Source organism: Musa acuminata, chromosome BXJ2-10 (assembly GCF_036884655.1).
Source record: "Musa acuminata AAA Group cultivar baxijiao chromosome BXJ2-10, Cavendish_Baxijiao_AAA, whole genome shotgun sequence".
In the NCBI taxonomy this organism is placed as follows: Eukaryota; Viridiplantae; Streptophyta; class Magnoliopsida; order Zingiberales; family Musaceae; genus Musa; species Musa acuminata.
This window is the reverse complement of record NC_088347.1, coordinates 4,062,564-4,080,908: the sequence shown is the minus strand read 5'-3', so window position 1 is coordinate 4,080,908 and position 18,345 is coordinate 4,062,564. Positions and strand designations below refer to the sequence as shown.

Sequence of the window (18,345 nt, the reverse complement as noted above, 5' to 3'; positions counted from 1 at the left end):
CTTGTGGAATAAACTCGAATTGTGAACCCTTCATGTGTGGCCTCTGCCAATACATCGCAGGGTTTCCTCCACCTTCGATTTTGTTCACTCCTTTGGCAATCAACCTTCATCCACCCACTCTTGGGTCACACCTAGATGAAGCACCACTCTAGGACAGTCCGTCGCCTAGTAGCTCCCGAAGTCCACCGACTTCACTGTAGTTTGTGCACCATTGTCTGGATCCTGGGCCTCTGCCCCTACCAGCACAATCTCCGCTGCGCACTGCTTCCTTCATGGCAACTTGAATGGCAACACTGTGGCATATTCTTCAAGAGTAGCCGCCTCTACGTCCTCTTGCCCCGTGCTAAGGCCTCCTGAACCCAACTTCGCCTCCGCAAATTGAGTCGCCTTAGTTCCTCCATCAAATGCTCCTCCGAGATAAGGTGCATGTGCCCAGAAGCTCCCTTCGTCTTTGGCACCATGCAAGATGAGTCCGCTCCGTCAGAATGAAGGACCCATGGAACAACATGATCCTACCCTTGCCTCTGCAAGAGTTCATGTCTTTGACCTCTGTCTAAGGAAAGCACTGTGCTTCTGCTCCATGTTCCAACTTCTCTGTTGGCTCCCTTCATGCGGCTTGGGTACTTCGCCAAGTTACACCCAAGTTGCTCCACTCCTCGTTTTTGCATTGAGTCGATGGTGGCCCTCGCGCCCTCCATTCCACGGGTCAGCCCTCCCTTGAGTCCGATCTCCATATCGACTCCAAGTGTACCTTCATAAGTTGCTTTAGGTCGCTCCCCCACTTGATCTCGCAATGCATCCACCAATGCATTCTCTCGAGCGAGATCATGCGACAACTCCTCGCCGCTTGCTCAGTCCATCGAGCTTCGTGAAGTTGTTGTTTGTGAGGTACTCCTCCTCAACATGTGAAGTTCGTCTCACATGATTCTCCCTCTGGAGTGCCGAGACTTATCCCTCCTAGATAACTGTCCCGTTGGAGCAACATCTCTCTTCGTTTTCGGAGAACACCATCCCCTTGGACTACTCCGATCTGCTGAACAAACTGTGCATTGTTCTGCCTCTTGCAAACGCACTTGCTAGATTGCGCCTCCACGTCAATACAGCCACCACTGCACCCCTCAAGGCCTAGCAACATGCTGAACTCGTTGCACACTTCAGCCTTCTACGGACGTATCCTTTGCATGCCGAAGAGAAAGTTTTAATGCTCCATTGGCGCCGAGTCTCGACCGCCTTGGGATGGCCACGAACATTCCATCGTCCGCATACAAGCCCATGCATGAGTACCAAATTCTTCGAGTTAGCAATTCCCCTCACCTCTATGAGCTTTGCATAACTCTTTTGGTCGTTGAGCAACTCATTCCACCTTGGATGGTCTCATTCTTGCCAAGCGCCTCGCCTGCCTAGAGCACCATCAAGTATAGTTATCAACGTTGAGCCGTAGCTCAAACTCAGCCATCCCAACCTTTGTGCGCTCCAAATTCAACCAAGCTTGCCTGTTCTCGTGGTGCCTCTTGCGCGAAGGGTTGGCCATTCCTCTGAATGCCAATCTCGGATGCTCGCTCCTCTGAGCGACTCTTTTCCCTACATCTCCATGCCCGTTTTCCCTCAAACGGTCGCGCGTGTGCTGACTGCCCTCAACGCAGCCCCGCTAGGTCCCCCACGTTTGCATGTCAAGTGTTTCTATGAGTGCTTGTCCCGCTCTGATACCATATTGTCACGACCTTAGCTGGTTTTGCCTAAGGCGTGCGGCACCCTCGCGCGTCCGTCCGCAAAGGTCAGCCTCCCCGAAGCCTCCCATTGTCCCTTAGGACCAACAAAAGAGAGAACGGGTTAAAGAGAACGCCTCAATCGGGATCCACAAGCAAACATGTCCGAAAAACACTTCATAGACAATACAAATTACAAACAGACATTACAAGCTCTGAACAGTGGCACAACAAAGGGTAAAATGGTCCATTACAGACCGAAAAGCTCTCGAACGTGTCCACATGACACAACCTTTATTTACAAGCCTAAAGAGGCCACCAACCCAACTAAAATGGGACTTATAAGCCTTCGGCCGCCCCTCTACCTGCTATACAAGGCATGAACATGCCAAAAGACAACGGACAGACATAAGCATTACATCCAACATCTTGTTTAGAAGTTTATCCGTTACAAGTTGGCGCTCCAGATTGCGCCTCCTCCGCTCGCGGAGAGTAGCCAACTTCTCGCTCATCATGTTCGCTGTCGCGCTCCTCTTGAGCGGCTCCAACAGCATGAGAGCGAGTGTGCACATGCAGCCCACCTGCTGCTGCTTGGGGCAAGGGTCCGGCTTGCTGGATTCGCCACGATGCTTTGCCATGGCGAAGTTGCGAAGTTCCTTCGCTGCTCGCACGAAGTGCTTGCCGGCTCTGATACCATAATGTCACGGCCTTAGCTGGAATTGCCTAAGGCGTGAGGCACCCTTGCGGCCAAGACGCGAACTTAGCTTGCGTTGCCTAAGTCGCGCTTCGCCCTTGCGATATTGCTCCGCAAAGATCAGCCAACTTGTAACCTCTCGCAGGTCCCGAAGGACCTGTAAAAGAGAAAGTTGATTAGTTCGAAAGAACGAGTGAATGACAAGTCTCGACGTCTCGCGAAAAGAGGGGAAGCTTTACAAGCAATTCAGCGAGCACCTTGCGTGCACAAGAGAAAAGAGGGAGAGGGGGAAAACAAGGGCTTTAGAAGGTTGAACGAACAGCTGCAAGCCCGCAAACAGCTGCTCACCGAGTCCCGGGCGCGACAACAAGTTCCCATCAAGGCAACGTACGAACTTGCGAATGAGTGTTCAACGCCCGAAACTATACCGAAGCCCCATCCAACCCTGTGCCACCCGGGGGGTTCAAAGGGGCTGAGATGGCTGACGTTTTGGTGAGCGGAGGCAGATTCCAGAAATCAGCCCGCGGCACACGAAAACGGAGCTGTTTTGGGCTATTTTGGGGTTGTTTTGCTCGATTCGGTGAGCGGTCGCTTTGTAACGTTGCAACTTGTTCGAACTTACACTTTTACAAGCAAAATGACTCAAAACCAAGGCAAAACAGGCTGTCAAGTAACTGTACATGTAGAAGAGAGTGCCGAACAGTTCGTTGAACAGAGTTGATGCGGGTGCGCGATGACCGTTCGTGACACATCGGTACAAGGTAGTATCGGGTGTATGCCTTATTTCGAGTTCTGCTCGTTTTACCCTAGTTTGTGTATCGGCAAGCTGCTAGACCAGTGAATACTGTCTATGCGGAACCATACTGGATGGTATTGCAAACCTTACTTGTTAGTGTTCGTGCTCAAATAAATGTAAATGTGATATACTGTTAAATGTTTGTCTGCATGTGACCATTTTCCAAAGTTTTACATCTAAAACTATATCTACAAAAGAATTACAAAGTTCAAGTACAAAATGCAAGACCACATCATAAATAATATCAAATGTGTCCAGTTTATTAACAACATTTCTTGTCAATTTCTTACAAGAACAAGAGCAATCCTTTTTTTTTTATTATATTAAATCACCAAGTATGTACATGCATGTGTAAAGCCATGTTATGGACACTTTTTATGACATTAAAAACAGGATACGTTACTTAAAACATTTTTTCCTTATAACAAGCTCGATCTTTCTTTTGCTCTCTTATGTGAACTGAATCACCAAGCATGTGTGTACATGTATAGAACAAAGGTAAAGCATTATCATAGATCTTGTTTTAGTTGCAGCCAGGGAATTTCTGGTACAAAAGTACCAAAAAGTTCTCAGTCAAACAAAATATAAAGCATGGAACATGTTTAAATTTCCTATTAACGAGAACCTAAGAAAACAAAAGAAGCAGACCTCTAAAGCACAGTACACTACCTCATCTTCTAAGTCTGGCGCAGAGCCTGGTTTCAAGTCTGACCAAGTAACTTGCAATCTTTGGCGTTCTAGAATTTCAACATCAGAAGAACTACCGCTGTCTGTGCAATCTTCTACCTTGACCTTAAAATAAAAATGAGGTAAAAAGCATAAAAATAAAACCAAAAAGTAGCAAAAAGGATGCCATTCCTGATTCCACTAATTACCATTTTGCTGCAACTTTGTCCTCTTACATACGAAACTTTCAATAGCTTTTGCAAGATCGACCTTCTACAAGACCAAAAGAAGCACAAAAGACCCGTCTCAGTAACAAATCATCAGGAATGGCTCATAATTGAACCTTCGGTAGCACAAACGTAGATTTTTATATCTGGGGACCCATTTACTAAAATCATAAAAAATAATTTATCGGAAAAAAAAAACAAAAGAAACCTTTACTGTAACTAACCATGCAAAAGAAGGAATCGTAGTTTACAGGAACAATGCAGTGAAAAATATAAGATACATTAAGAAGATGAACCAACTAATGTGGTTTACAGAAAGCACTAGACATTGCGGTTCACAGGAACAAAGCAGTAAAACAACGGCAATAAACCATTCTTTCAAACATCCCATAATTCTTCAAAACAAAAAACAAAGGCAAACGTATTATCGCTAAAATAACAAATAAAAGAAAAAAGAAAAGGCATAAGGACGAGAAAACTTTGTATTTTATGGGTTTCAGAAGCTAAAATACCACGAGAAACCAAAACCCTTGTGCTGCAAGAAACAGAAATCCAACAATCTTCGATAATACACCCGAACGATGCGCAAAAAAGAATTAACGACGAAGGGGCAAGTAAATGGGATCACAGGAGAGAGAAAGCCGGCGACTAAAAGAGATCGGTAAGAAGTGTGGAGGATGCACGAATCCGATGAACCTCAATTTTGGCTCTTGGGTCGGTGAACTGACGTCTCGTTTTGGGATATTCAGGTACATAAATATACAGAGGTCGAACCTTTTTATCCGAAATGACGATAGTACCCACTAACACTGCTTGTATGACCGAAGCAAACCTCAAGGTCGAGAGGGTCGGGAGCTGTCTAAACTAGAGATAGCCAGTTCGGTCACTTTAAGTAGCTCTCGGACTGAGAGTCGGAACACAAACCCGGATACCAATAGATGTAGACCACAAAATCGAGGATTGGTTGGTCTCAGAGGGGTCCGCGGAAAGCTTCCATAATGCCTGATTAGTAAGCATAAAGCTTTTTTTTATCCATAAAACTAAATAAAATATTAAAAAATATATATATCTGCGTTGTTTTCTCTTTTTAAAGGGGGCAGAACGTCCATTTTTACGTTATTCTCATAGAACATATTTTCCTAGTCAATCAATCTTTTATCACTTCACTCTCGATCTTTATCCCAGTATGACCTCCTCCATCCAACGTCTCTTACATGATAGAAAAGAGAGAAATTAAAGCAAAAAACTTTTGATCATCGGAAACATCGAATGAGATAATAAAACAAAGGTACAGTAACCGACAAACATAGGAAGGGGAAAGAGGGCTTCTTCCCTTGCGTGGGGAAGGAGATGGTAACGATATGTCTTGAATGCTACCAAGAACTACCAAGAACTATATGTCTTCGCCCTGTAGCGAGGTCCCTCCAAGAACTATATGTCTTGAATGTATATCCTATCTTCACGGTTGTATGAGGATCCACGAGGGAAACAAGCAGCCATCTCAAGTCCTGCTAAGAAAGCCTAATACTTGCTAGAAAATGAACTCCAATCTTTTCTAAACTTTCTTCAAACTAGGAACAAAGATACAACTAGAGATAAAGGAACCAATATGGACACTTTTTTCATTGGATCCTCCGATTCCATATCTACTGATGCCGGCAATATGGTTGAATGGTATGATTTTACCCATCATTTTTAATGTCACATGTCACTATATCAGTGCCGAAAAAACCAAGTGGTTGAATTCATCAAGTCGATTTAATCGACCACAGGGCGAGCACTAAATGGTGTATTGACATCATCGTAAGCTGCAAGAGGTTGCGATGCTCAATTTTTCACCATCATTCTACTATAATAAAATACAAATAGTATCAGATAGGCATGACACAAAATAATTTTTGTTATGCCACTAAGATCACCTTTCTGTAGTTACTGATACTGCAATAGCAGACCTAGATGATGCTCACCAATCAGATCACCTTGCAAGCAAGTCGACACTTGACAGTTGTATGTGTTGCTAATGATACCATCATAGTACACCAAAAAGATGCTCAACGATGGTAAAACAATAACTTACCATGAACGGAAAATAAAAGAAACTGATAAAGGTGGATAATTTAAAAAGGAAAATTTGCCACGAGCATTAAAAATCCTCGGGTACAACAGTTTGCAGCAAAGGTAACTGTGAGACCATTCTACTCCACATCAAATGCATCCTTAGCATCTTTGACATCCTCAAGGTTCAATAGTCCAGCAGCTGCAGTGTTCCCATTGTACAGTTGAGTGTCCTATAGTTTTGCTTCCCTCACAATAAAAACTGTTCATAAAAAAAACCTCTCAGAAAACTATCAGGAGCATCTTGGACCAGTCCTGGATGAAGCAATACAAGTTTTCAGCTGTCGAGAGTGATTCTTGTCAAGATCTTAGAAAGCTTGGGTAAAGCAAAAAAGAATCCTACTCGTTTCAATGGCCTTTCAAGCTACAATAAAGTTCATTACACCAGTAATTTTTTCAGGGCAGATTGCTCCAACTGATGCATCAAATAGCTTTTATGTTCAAGCTTTCACCTGCAACAACCATGGGCTTGTGTCACCAGTGTAGCCCCCGTGGTGGTATAGCCACGGGTGGCCATCGGGGAGTGAAATTTCGCACGGACGATGGGCCGAATCCTTTGCAGACGACTTAAATATGCAATGAGGCATTGTAAGTGGTAGAGTGGACTTGCTGCCATGATCCACTGAGATCCAGCCCTGTGTCGCACGGATTCGTGTCCCCCCCCAGGGCCCTTCTGAAATCCCCCAAATTTAATTGCCCTCCATGCTACCGAGGTTAAAAGCAACAGTGCAAGTGGCCGAAATATCTGACACGACGCAATGAACTTGGGCTGAGGTGTCCAAGCGAGGCACAAGCTCACAGTAATGCGAGCGTCCGTCCATCCGTCCGTCCGCATATTTGATTTGAGCTAAGGTGTCCGCAGACAACTAGAGTATCTTCTTGGTCAAAGCATCATCAATATAGAAGTAGCATGAATCCATAGAAACTATAGAAACCATAAATATATAACATACAAAATAAATCAACACATAGGCATCTATCAAGGAAAATATAGTTCTGTAAAAAAACTGGCAGCTGGAAGGAAAAAGCTGAAAATTCAATTGGATACATCTGAAGGGAACACTTGGTTAATAAAAAAGTAAAATAGTGAAAAAATTATACCAAATTACCACAGCCACAACAAAATCTACTAAACTCTTAATTTGATTTTAAAACCAATAGCTTAATACTTACTTCATTAGGAATGCAACGTTTGATCACTGTCGATTTCAGTGGTATAAAAACCTAAATCAGAAGGACTTCAAAGTGGTGTTGGTCTTGATTAATATCAATCAAAAAAGAATAATGATGCGGAAAAAAGGTATCCTATTACTTGCTCCAGTCTCAAATGTTATGCTAAGCTAATAGAACCAGTTTGCAAATAAACATAGCCTTTGAACGTAGGATATTCTGATGTATTTATCTCGGTGTAAGTTTGAACTGTATGCCTTTTCCTCTACTAATTGACCCAAGTAAAATTGGAAATTCCCTACAACACGAACTGTTTGTGGCTAATGGGTTCACGGCATTATCTTCCCAAACAAAACAAAATGAGATGCAAGATGCTTCTTCTTTGCTTGAATCCAGATTTACACATTGTGCTTTAAGTCCCATATCTCAACAGATGCATCTTGAATGTTCATTAGCACAAAGTTTCTAAGAATCTCACTAGCATCAAATGGTACATTACCAGTCGCTTTAATGCTACTTGCTTTCCCAACATCAGGCAGATCATAACTCCCAAGTGTTTAGTACACTCCTCTGGTTGGCAAAGGTTTTTAAGAGGCTACAGATAAAATTGAGTAAAAAACACTAGTCATAGTTATTCTTTTTATTTCGGATCAGATTACTTATTTTCTCGAAAACCAATGGATAAAAACAAATAAAGTAAAACAATCGAAGATGTTCAGAATAACATGAACAAAATTTTTTAATCAGATGTGATGGTTTTCACTTATCTTTTTTAAGTTCTTTGCTTGACAATCTGGCTCCCACACTATACATACAACTTGATTATCTACTAAACACCCACAAGTTCCATCAGATAAACCTCTTTTGGCATTGATATTTCTAGAATAAAATTGTAAGAGTGATCACTTGAGGAGCTTCCGCAGATAATCAGAATGGTACAGTCAGTTTCTCTTTTCGTACTAATATGAGATCTTGAGCATTTACCTAGAGTTCAGTAACTTTCTGAGCTTCTGGATAGGTGAAATAGTGAGATGACAATCAGGAGTAACCAGCCTTGGGATCTTGAACTGTTTGCTTTATGCAGCATATATTATATTTAACCCTGCATCTGGCAACATCTTGTATCTCCTCACTTGGTATCAGAAGTAGGTCCAATCCAGAAAAAGAATATGACAGATAAAACCAACCACTCAATATGGTATAACCAAGACTGGGCTGCCTTCCCCGCATTATAAACACGAGGAAAATGTAAGACCGAGAATGATCACCTTGACACAAAATATCTGCTATTTCAAATGCAAAACAAGTGTTAATGCAATTAAGAGCGCTGAACACTATAATATATGAGTATAGAAGGCTAAACATTATAAATAAACTCTTAAGCAAAAAGAAACTTCAGAAAAAAAACATCATACTTCAAGTCTTCCTTTGAAGTGATAATACCAAGATTTGAATTCACCAATAATCCCTGCAAGAGCAAGATCCATTCTTGAAATGGTGGAATCTGTTAGCATCTCTTAAAATGATCTCTCGGCCAGTGATCTTTGCAATCAACTTAACAGCTGAATGGCAATCCCCACAAACCCTCAGGTTCTTCATGACACGGATTGGCAATCCTTCAGGAATCTTTAAAATTCCAAATGCCACTGCCAGCCTCTCACTGTGGTATCGCAGGTTATGAGCCTTTTGCTCCTCATCAACATCATGGAGCACAAAAGCACCATCTGGAAAGTACCCTGCCTCCTTCAACAGACCATCTAATTTCTCCAACATGCCACTTAAAATAGCATGCTCAGGATGTGCCAACATGTCCCCTGAGGTGAACATATGCACCTTCTTGTCAAACTCAATCCAACTACAACCTGGAGACTTGCTCACCTTCCTTGAGCTCATCACCTTCCTCAGCTCAGCAACATCTTCCCATCTCCCACTTGAAGCATAAATGTTAGATAGCAAGACATAATGTCCAGAATTACCAGGCTCCAAATGTAGAAGCTTCTTGGCAGCAATCTCAGCGATATCTGTATTCCTGTGAGTCCTACATGCACCTAGCAAAGCACCCCAAACAACAGCATCAGCTTGCATTGGCATCTTTTTGATCAAATTCATTGCTTCATCAACAAGGCCTGCTCGACCAAGTAGATCAACCATGCAAGCATAGTGCTCAGCTCTTAGCTCAACCAAAGGATTTGAACTGATTGATTCAAAAATTTCCCGCCCTTCCTTGATCTTTCCTGAATAACTACAAGCCAACAGAACCCCAATATAGCTAATCTCATTGGGCACCATACCTATGTCCCTCATATCATTAAAGATATTCAAAGCTTCCTCCCCTAAACCATGTTGAGCATAGGCACTGATCATTGAGTTCCACATCACAACATCCTTTGCATCAAACTTATCAAAGACCTTCCTTGCCTTCACAAGTTCACCGCATTTAACATACATCGTTGCCAAAGCCGAGACAACAAAGACATCATCGTTGAAATGGGACCTCACAAGTGCTGCATGGACCTCCCTCCCAAGATCAAGAATTGCTAGGCTGGCACAAACAGAGAGCACGCTGATAATTGAAGCAAAATTTGGCTGGATCCCGTTCATCTGCATTTGGCGGAAGTTGTCAAGTGCTTCCATTTCAAGCCCATTCTGTTCGCATGTCTTGACCATCGCACTCCAAGTTCCATCATCACGATCGACCATCCCGTCAAAGACCTTCCTTGCTTCCTCCACCATGCCATGCTGCCCAAAACCAAGAATCATAGCATTGCAAACGGCCAGCAATTTCTCCGGCATCCTCCAAAAAAGCTCCGCTGCCTCCCCAACACGGCCTGCCTGGGTGTAGCCGGTGATCATTGCAGTCCAAGAGACCTCGTTCCTCTCCGGCATCACCTCGAACAGCTTTCTTGCAACATCGACCTGCAGGTTCTGCAAGTACCCCGAGATCATGGCCGTCCAGGAGACAACATTCCGCCTTGGCATCTCGTCAAACAGCTCCCTGGCCTCAGCGATGCGGCCAGCGATGCAGTATCCTGAGACCATGTTGGTCCAGGCAACGACGTCCTTCTCGGGCATCCGATCAAAAAGCTGCCTGGCGTCATTGATGCGGCAGTCCTGGATGAGACCGCCAAGCATGACTGTCCATGAGACGACGTTGCGCTCGGGCATGCGAAGAAAGAGCTCCTCGGCCTCGGCGACAAGGCCGTGCTGGACATAGCCGCGGATCATGGAGGTCCACGTGACGACATTGGGGTGGGGTATGGAGTCGAAGAGGGCGCGGGCTTCAGCGAGGCGGCGGGGGCAGCGGAGGAGGCCGGAGAGCATGGCGTTGTAGGAGGCGGTGTTGCGGAGGGGCATTCGGTCGAAGAGGTGTCGGGCGCAGAGGGGGAGGTGGTTGAGAAAGTAGGCGGCGATGAGGGCGTTGAAGGAGACGACGGTGCGCTCGGGCATAGCGTGGAAGATCCTCTCGGCTTCCTCGATGCGACCGAAACGGCCATAGCGGTGAATAAGAGAGTTCGCGCGGAGGATGGCCGGTGTAGCGGTGGGTCGCAAGCGGAACGGTGCGAACCGCATCGATGTGTAGTGGTGGCGGTGAATAAGGAACGTCAGAAGTAATCACAAAAGAAAGACTAGTGTCAGCGTGGGAAACGGACAACTGTCTAATTAAGTATTAAGCCAATAATTAGATATCTTTGATATCTTGATTCTTAAAATTTAAAAATTTATATTAAAATTTTTATAATTATAAAAATAAAATATTTAATCGCATGTACTTTGACACTATCGATTTTTCCAATGAAAAATACAGCATATGATAACACATGCATGAATGACATGAAGACGATGGGCAATAAGATAATTTTAATAATGATGACAAACGTATTAAATCTCGGATTTTGATGATGAAATCAATTGTAAATTGTTTGATCTAATCTATATGTTGAGAAAAGTTTGCAGGGTTAACTACGATAAGTAGTAAGACATAAAGCGGGTATTGCCGGAGTTAAGATCGAGATCTCATTGGGAGTTCGAGAGTTCGTGGGAAGTCCGGACGTTCTGTCACGAACGGTCGTCGCGCACCCGCAACAACTCTGTTCAACGAACCGTTCGTCGCTCACACCCGCATGTACAGCTGCTTGACAGCATGTTTTCTCATGGTTTTGGGTCATTTTGCTTGTAAATATGTAAGTTCGAACAAGCTGCAGCGTTGCAAAGCGACCGCTCACCGAACCGAGCAAAACAGCCCCAAAATAGTCCAAAACAGCTCTGTTTTCGTGTGCCGCGGGAGGTAAGCGGAGAGCTGCCTCCGCTCACCAAAATGTCAGTCATCTCAGACCCCAGGAACCCCCCGGGTGGCACATGGCTGGATGGGGCTTCGGTTATATACCGGGCGTTGAACACTCTTTCGCAAGTTCGCACATGACCTTTACGGGAACTTGGTTTTGCGCCCGGGACCAGGTGAGCGGCTGTTTGTGGGCTTGCAGCTGTTCGTTCATCCTCGAAAGCCTTGTTTTTCTCCCTCTCCCTCTTTTCTCTTGTGCACACAAGGTGTTCGTCGAATTGCTTGTAAAGCTTCCCTTTTCGCGAGACTTCGGGACTTGTCCATTGCTCGTTCTTTCGAACTAACTTCTTTCTCTTTTACAGGTCCTTCGGGACCTGCGAGAGGTTACAAAGTGGGCTGATCCTTGCGGAGCAAGATCGCAAGGGCGAAGCGCGACTTAGGCAATGCAATCTAAGTTCGCGTCTTTGCCACAAGGGTGACTCGCGACTTAGGCAACACAAGCTAAGTTCGCGTCTTTGGCCGCAAGGGTGCCTCACGCCTTAGGCAATTCCAGCTAAGGTCATGACATTGTGGTATCAGAGCGGGCAAGCTCTTCGATCGAACAGCGAATGAACTTCGCAACTTCGCCATGGCAAAGCATCGTGGCGAATCAAGCAAGACGGGGCAAGGGTCCGCCGGACCCTTGCCCCAAGCAGCCGCAGGTGGGTTGCATGTGCACACTCACTCTCATGCTGTTGGAGCCGCTCAAGAGGAGCACGGCAGCGAACAGGATGAGCGAGAAATTGGCAACTCTCCGCGAGCGGAGGAAGCGCAATCTAGTGCGCTAACTGGGAAAAAGAGTCATAAGGAGAGACTCACGACGGCCGAAACCCGCCTGGATGTTTTGGAAGCGAGCATGGAGGAACTCTACCATGGCCAACAAAGACTTGTTGGGGTAGAGAGCTCGCAAGAGGAAGCAGAGTCCAGGATCGACAAGGTCGAGGCCCTAGTCGACCGACTGTCCGATGACACCAAGGACTTCGTGCAGCACTTACAGGATGTTGTGGTGGAACTCACTGCAAAGGTGGCCATGCTCACAAGAACGCTAAATGCGGGAGGAGGCAACACCTGCGCTGCACCGCCACAAAATTTGAGAGCACCTGAGCCCCATGGATATGGAGGGGCCAGAGATGCCAAGGAGCTCGAGAACTTTCTGTTCGACATGGAGCAATACTTCCGAGCTACGAGGCCCGATTCTGAAGATACCAAAGTTTCCATAGCAACAATGTATCTGAACGGAGATGCGAAACTTTGGTGGCGTACTCGTTGGGAGGAGATCCAACAAGGTCGGTGTCGAGTCGACACATGGGAAGACTTGAAGCGGGAGTTGAGAACTCAGTTCCTACCGGAGAACACAGAGTTCGTCGCAAGAAGGAAGTTAAGACAACTCCGCCAAAGTTCCACCATCCGAGACTATGTGAAGCAGTTTTCTGCACTAATGTTGGACATATAGGACATGTCCGAGAAGGACAAGTTATTCAGCTTCCTTGATGGTTTGAAACCATGGGCTCAACAGGAGCTGAATCGAAGGAATGTTACCGTTGTAGTCGGGGCAATTGCAGCTGCAGAAAGGCTCACCGACTTTGTTTCCTCTGAAGACCCAGCGAGAAGGAAACAATCTTCAGACAATCGCCCTCCAAAACATTCTCGAGGGAAGGAGCTCGGGGGCGAACAGAAGAAGAAGAGCTCCCACAAAGGGCCAAACCCGAAAGGCAAGGCCTCAAAACCTGGAGGATGCTTCTTGTGCGGAGGACCGCACATGGTAAGGGAGTGCCCACAAAAACAGGCACTCAATGCATTGACGGCTTCCATCCACCCTCCCCGATCGGACAAGGGCAAAGCTGTCGCCCTTAGCTCAAGCAGTTCTGAATCCAATAGCGACGATGAGGAGTCGCAAGGACCCCGAATGGGAGCAATGCGTTTGCTGAACGCTATGCGGGGTCAAGTGGGGGAGAACATGAAGACGAAGGCACAAAAAGCAGGAAGTAGCGAGCTGATGTATATGGACATCAAGCTAAATGGCCAAACGACCCGTGCAATGGTGGATACGGGCGCTACCCACAACTTCATAGCCGATCGCGAAGCACAGCGACTTGGGTTGACCTTGGAGAAGAGCCAAGCCGAATGAAAGTGGTGAACTTGGAGGCCAGGCGAATCTCCGGGTTAGCAAAGGGTGTTCCTATCAAAATCGGGACTTGGAGCGGAAACACCAATATGATGGCCGTGCCACTGGATGACTTCCAAGTGATTCTTGGAATGGAGTTTATGCACGCGGCGAAGTTGGTGTCGATGGCGTTCTTGAACTTCCTATGTATGATGGGAGGCGATGACCCCTGCGTGGTTCCCGTCTCTCGGAGAGGAACCAAGGAGCCCTAACATATTTCGGCATTACAATTGAAGAAAGGGGTGCGAAAAGGTGAACTGACATTCGCATGACCACCCTACCACATGCCTCCACCAGAGTTGGCAGAACTCAGGAAGCAGTCAGGTGAACTGCTAAGCGGTGGTCTCATCCGCAGCTCTAAAGCACCTTTCGGAGCTCCAGTTCTCTTCCAGAAGAAACAAGATGGGAGCCTCTGATTATGTGTCAGCTACCGAGCCCTCAACAAAATAACAGTGAAGAACAAGTATCCCATCCCGCTTATTGCAGACTTGGTCGATCAATTGGGCAAGGCAAAGTATTTCTCAAAACTCGACCTTCGGTCGGGATATTGGCAGGTGCGCATTGTTGAAGGCAACGATGCAAAGACTACTTGTGTGACCAGATATGGAGCGTTTGAGTTCTTGGTGATGTCTTTTGGCTTAACCAACGCTCCGACCACATTCTGTACTCTCATGAACCAGCTATTCAAGGAGTATTTGGATAAGTTCGTGGTCGTCTACTTGGACGATATCGTCGTCTACAGTCAAACGTTCGAGGAGCATGTCAAGCACCTTCGGACGATTTTCAAGGTTCTCAGGGAGAACACGTTGTTCGTAAAAAGGGAGAAATGCTATTTTGCTCAAACTGAGATCCTATTCTTGGGGCATCGAATCGGTGATGGCTCCATTCGGATGGACAGGTCGAAGGTGCAAGCAGTTGCGGAATGGCGAACTCCAAAGAAGGTGCCAGAGTTGAGATCCTTCCTTGGTTTCGTCAACTACTATCGACGCTTTATTACCGGATATTCGAAGCGGGCAACCCCACTGATGGAGTTGCTGAAGAAGGAGCAGCCTTGGAAGTGGTCGGACAAATGTGAGATAGCATTCTAAGACCTGAAGGCTGCTATCCTAGAAGAACCAGTGCTCAAATTGCCAAACTATGGAGAGCCCTTTGAAGTCCACACAGATGCTTCGGACTTCGCTATTGGAGGAGTACTCATGTAGGAAGGTCATCCGGTGGCCTACTAGAGCCGCAAACTCAACGAGACCGAGAGGCGGTATCCAGTGCATGAGAAGGAGATGACAGCAGTGATCCATTGTCTACGAGTTTGGCGACACTACCTTCTCGGGTCACGATTTGTGCTGAGGACAGACAACATCGCCCTGAGTTATTTCCAAACTCAGAAGAAGCTCTCCCCAAAGCAAGCACGGTGGCAGGACTTCCTGGCTGAATTTGATATGGCAATGGAATACAAGCCCGGGAAGGTGAATGTCGTGGCCGATGCGCTGAGTCGGAAAGTGGAATGCGTGAATGCTGCACAACTGGAGGGCAGAGGCCAAGCAAGTCAGTTACACTCCAACTTCCTTTCTCGAATCAGACATGGACTGTATAGTGATCCCCAAGCAGTTATCCTAATGCAGCTCATCAAAGAAGGCAAGGCACGACGATTTTGGGTCCAGGAGGGACTTGTTTACACAAAAGGGAATAGGGTTTATGTTCCCCGAGTGGACAATTTAAGGCGTGAACTCTTAAAAGAGTGTCACGATTCCCTTTGGGCTGGACACCCCGGCATTCACAGAACGTTGGCTCTCGTGGAGAGGGCCTTCTATTGGCCAAAGATGGGGATTGATGTGGAGGAGTATGTTCGAACATGCCTTACTTGCCAACAAGACAAGGCGGAGCAGCGGAAGTTGGTGGGACTTTTGGAGCCGTTGCCCGTACCAGAAAGGCCATAGGAGAGCATTTCCTTAGACTTCATATCAAGCTTGCCACCTGTAGGGGGACTTGGATCGATACTCGTGGTGGTCGATCGGTTTTCAAAGTATGCAACTTTCATTGCTGCTCCCCTACACTGTTCAGCTGAAGAGGCGGCCAGACTGATGATAAAGGGTGTAGTGAAGTATTGGGGAGTCCCACACAATATCATTAGTGATCGAGACGCTCGGTTCCTGGGACGATTCTGAACCGAGCTATTCAAATTGTTGGTGTCAAAGTTATACTTCTCTACAAGCCTCCACCCCCAGACGGATGGCCAGACTGAAAGAATAAATTCGCTCTTGGAGCAATATCTCTGGCACTACGTGAGTGCCAATCAATGAGATTGGGTGAAGCTGTTGGACATCGCCCAATTCTCCTACAACTTGCAGCGGAGCTCTGCATCCAACAAGAGCCCCTTCAAAATTATCACAGGACAACAACCGTCGACTCTGCACACTATGGCAATTGGGTATACTTGGAGTAGTCCATCATCCTATCATTTCACAAAGGAGTGGCATCGAAATGCCGATATTGCGTGAGCTTACTTGGAGAAGGCGGCAAAACGGATGAAGAAGTGGGCAGACTTGGGAAGGCGACCACAAGAGTTCAAAGTTGGCGATTTGGTGTTGGTAAAGCTCCAACCAGCATCACTCCAATTCTTTAGGAACAAAGTCCACAAAGGATTGGTGCGCAAGTATGAAGGGCCCTTCCCAATTATCAGCAGGGTAGGCAACGTCTCTTACAAGTTGCAGCTGTCGGCGTGGTTCAAAATTCACAACGTTCTTCACGCCAGCAACCTAAAAGCCTACCACTCGGATTCGCAAGATGCTTCTCGAAGTGTTCCAACTCGGCTTCCTCCCATCACAGCCTCCTACGAGAAGCGAGTGGAAACCATTCTGGCGGATCGTAAGATAAAGCTACCTAGCGGAGCGGAGCAGATAGAGTACTTGGTGAAGTGGCGAAAGCTTCCCCGAACTGAAGCCAATTGGAAGCCTGAAGATGCCCTGCGACATGAAGAAGAAGTCATCAACAACTACCAATAAGCGTCGACGAGGGCGTCGACAGTTTAAGTGGGGGAGAATGTCACGAACGGTCGTCGCGCACCCGCAACAACTCCGTTCAACGAACCGTTCGTCGCTCACACCCGCATGTACAACTGCTTGACAGCATGTTTTCTCATGGTTTTGGGTCATTTTGCTTGTAAATATGTAAGTTCGAATAAGCTGTAGCGTTGCAAAGCGACTGCTCACCGAACCGAGCAAAACAGCCCCAAAACAGCCCAAAACAGCTCCGTTTTCGCGTGCCGCGAGAGGTGAGCGGAGAGCACCCTCCGCTCACCAAAATGTCAGCCATCTCAGACCCCAGGAACCCCCCAGCGGTGGTATTGCCCCTATCAAGCGGTGGTACCGCTAGAACTCGGTCTCCGAGCTTTGTCAGGCGGTGGTACCGCCCAGACTAAGCGGTAGTACCACCCAGACTGAGTGGTAGTACCACCCAGTGTTAGGTGTTAGGCGGTGGTACTGCCTAGTAATGGCGGTGATACTGCCAGGACCCCGAAAATATGGGATTAGACACTTTTTGGCTTCATTTTTGAAGTCATTAGGGCCTATAAAAACCCCACACTTTTCTGCATGAAAAGGGTACGAAACCTATTGGCATAATCTTGAGTTCTTGAGTCTTAAATTATTGTAAAAGTTAGAGTTCTCCTCCATCTCTTAGCCTTGTAACTATCTAAGAAAGAGGAGTGAAGCTCGTAAGGATTCATCTCCTAAACCCGAGAAAAGGAGAAAGTGTTGTAAAGAGGTGTTCGGTCTTCACCTATTGAAGGAAGGCCTTTAGTGGATGCTAGAGACCTTGTCGAAGGAGGAATCCAAAAGTGGATGTAGGTCACTTGACCGAACCACTCTAAATCTGGTTTACATTTTGTTTTGAGCAATTTTCTTTAACTGCAAATTATTTCATAGCAAAGTGCTTCTTCTCCTCATCTTGCTTTCACTACACTTACGCTCTCTTATGTTTTAAAGTTACTATCTTTTCGAATCGATTTCCTTCGAATATACGAAATATTTTATACGAGAATCAAAAAGTTTTCCGCTGCACTAATTCACCCCCCCTCTTAGTGCCACTCCTGATCCTAACAATTGGTATAAGAGCAAGGTTTACTCTCATTTGGTTTTAAACCCATGAGAGATGGCATTTGCCGGCAACCTAGAGGGCCATTCAATTACATGTCCGCCCATGTTCAATGGGACGGATTACACATATTAGAAGACTAGAATGAGGATCTTCTTAATTTTAATGGATTTTGAGCTTTGGAACGTTGTCAAAGATGATTTTCAAAAGTCTTCTCTTCAAATAAACGATTGGAATGAGTTAGAGAAGAAGACTTTTACTTTAAACATAAAGGCTATGAATAACATATTTTGTGCATTAGATAAAAACGAGTTTAATCAAGTATCGATTTGTGAAACAACTTTTGACATTTGGTACACACTCGAAGTGACTCATGAAGGCACTAGTAGAGTGAATGAGT

The 18,345-nt window shown here is 45.9% G+C and overlaps 2 protein-coding genes across 3 annotated transcripts in view; both read right to left on the bottom strand.

Annotated features, from left to right (window-relative positions):
* Positions 1–4,802, bottom strand: part of LOC103999775 (probable inactive DNA (cytosine-5)-methyltransferase DRM3) — a 68,507-nt gene extending 63,705 nt beyond the window's left edge. The window contains exons 1-3 of the mRNA XM_009421619.3: positions 4,786–4,802; positions 4,072–4,135; positions 3,866–3,988 (exon numbers count right to left, since the gene is read on the bottom strand). Coding sequence (XP_009419894.2) covers positions 3,866–3,988; positions 4,072–4,074 — 126 coding nt within the window. The 5' untranslated portion in view covers positions 4,075–4,135; positions 4,786–4,802. The remainder of the gene's footprint in view (positions 1–3,865; positions 3,989–4,071; positions 4,136–4,785) is intronic.
* Positions 4,803–6,202: 1,400 nt separating this feature from the next.
* Positions 6,203–10,982, bottom strand: LOC135584451 (pentatricopeptide repeat-containing protein At1g56690, mitochondrial-like). Of its 2 annotated transcripts, none has more exons than XM_065128075.1 (2): positions 8,790–10,982; positions 6,203–8,660 (listed from the first exon to the last, which is right to left on the bottom strand). In XM_065128075.1, the coding sequence occupies exon 1, from the start codon at positions 10,942–10,944 to the stop codon at positions 8,830–8,832; it is 2,115 nt and encodes a 704-aa protein (XP_064984147.1). In that variant the 5' UTR covers positions 10,945–10,982; the 3' UTR covers positions 6,203–8,660; positions 8,790–8,829. The 2 variants fall into 2 exon arrangements, with proteins under 2 accessions (XP_064984147.1, XP_064984146.1); XM_065128074.1 differs by having other exon boundaries at positions 6,203–8,657.
* Positions 10,983–18,345: the final 7,363 nt, after the last annotated feature.

Bases quoted from the DNA above. Each gene is read 5' to 3' on its own strand.
- LOC135584451 (XM_065128075.1), bottom strand. From the start codon at position 10,944: ATGCGGTTCGCACCGTTCCGCTTGCGACCCACCGCTACACCGGCCATC.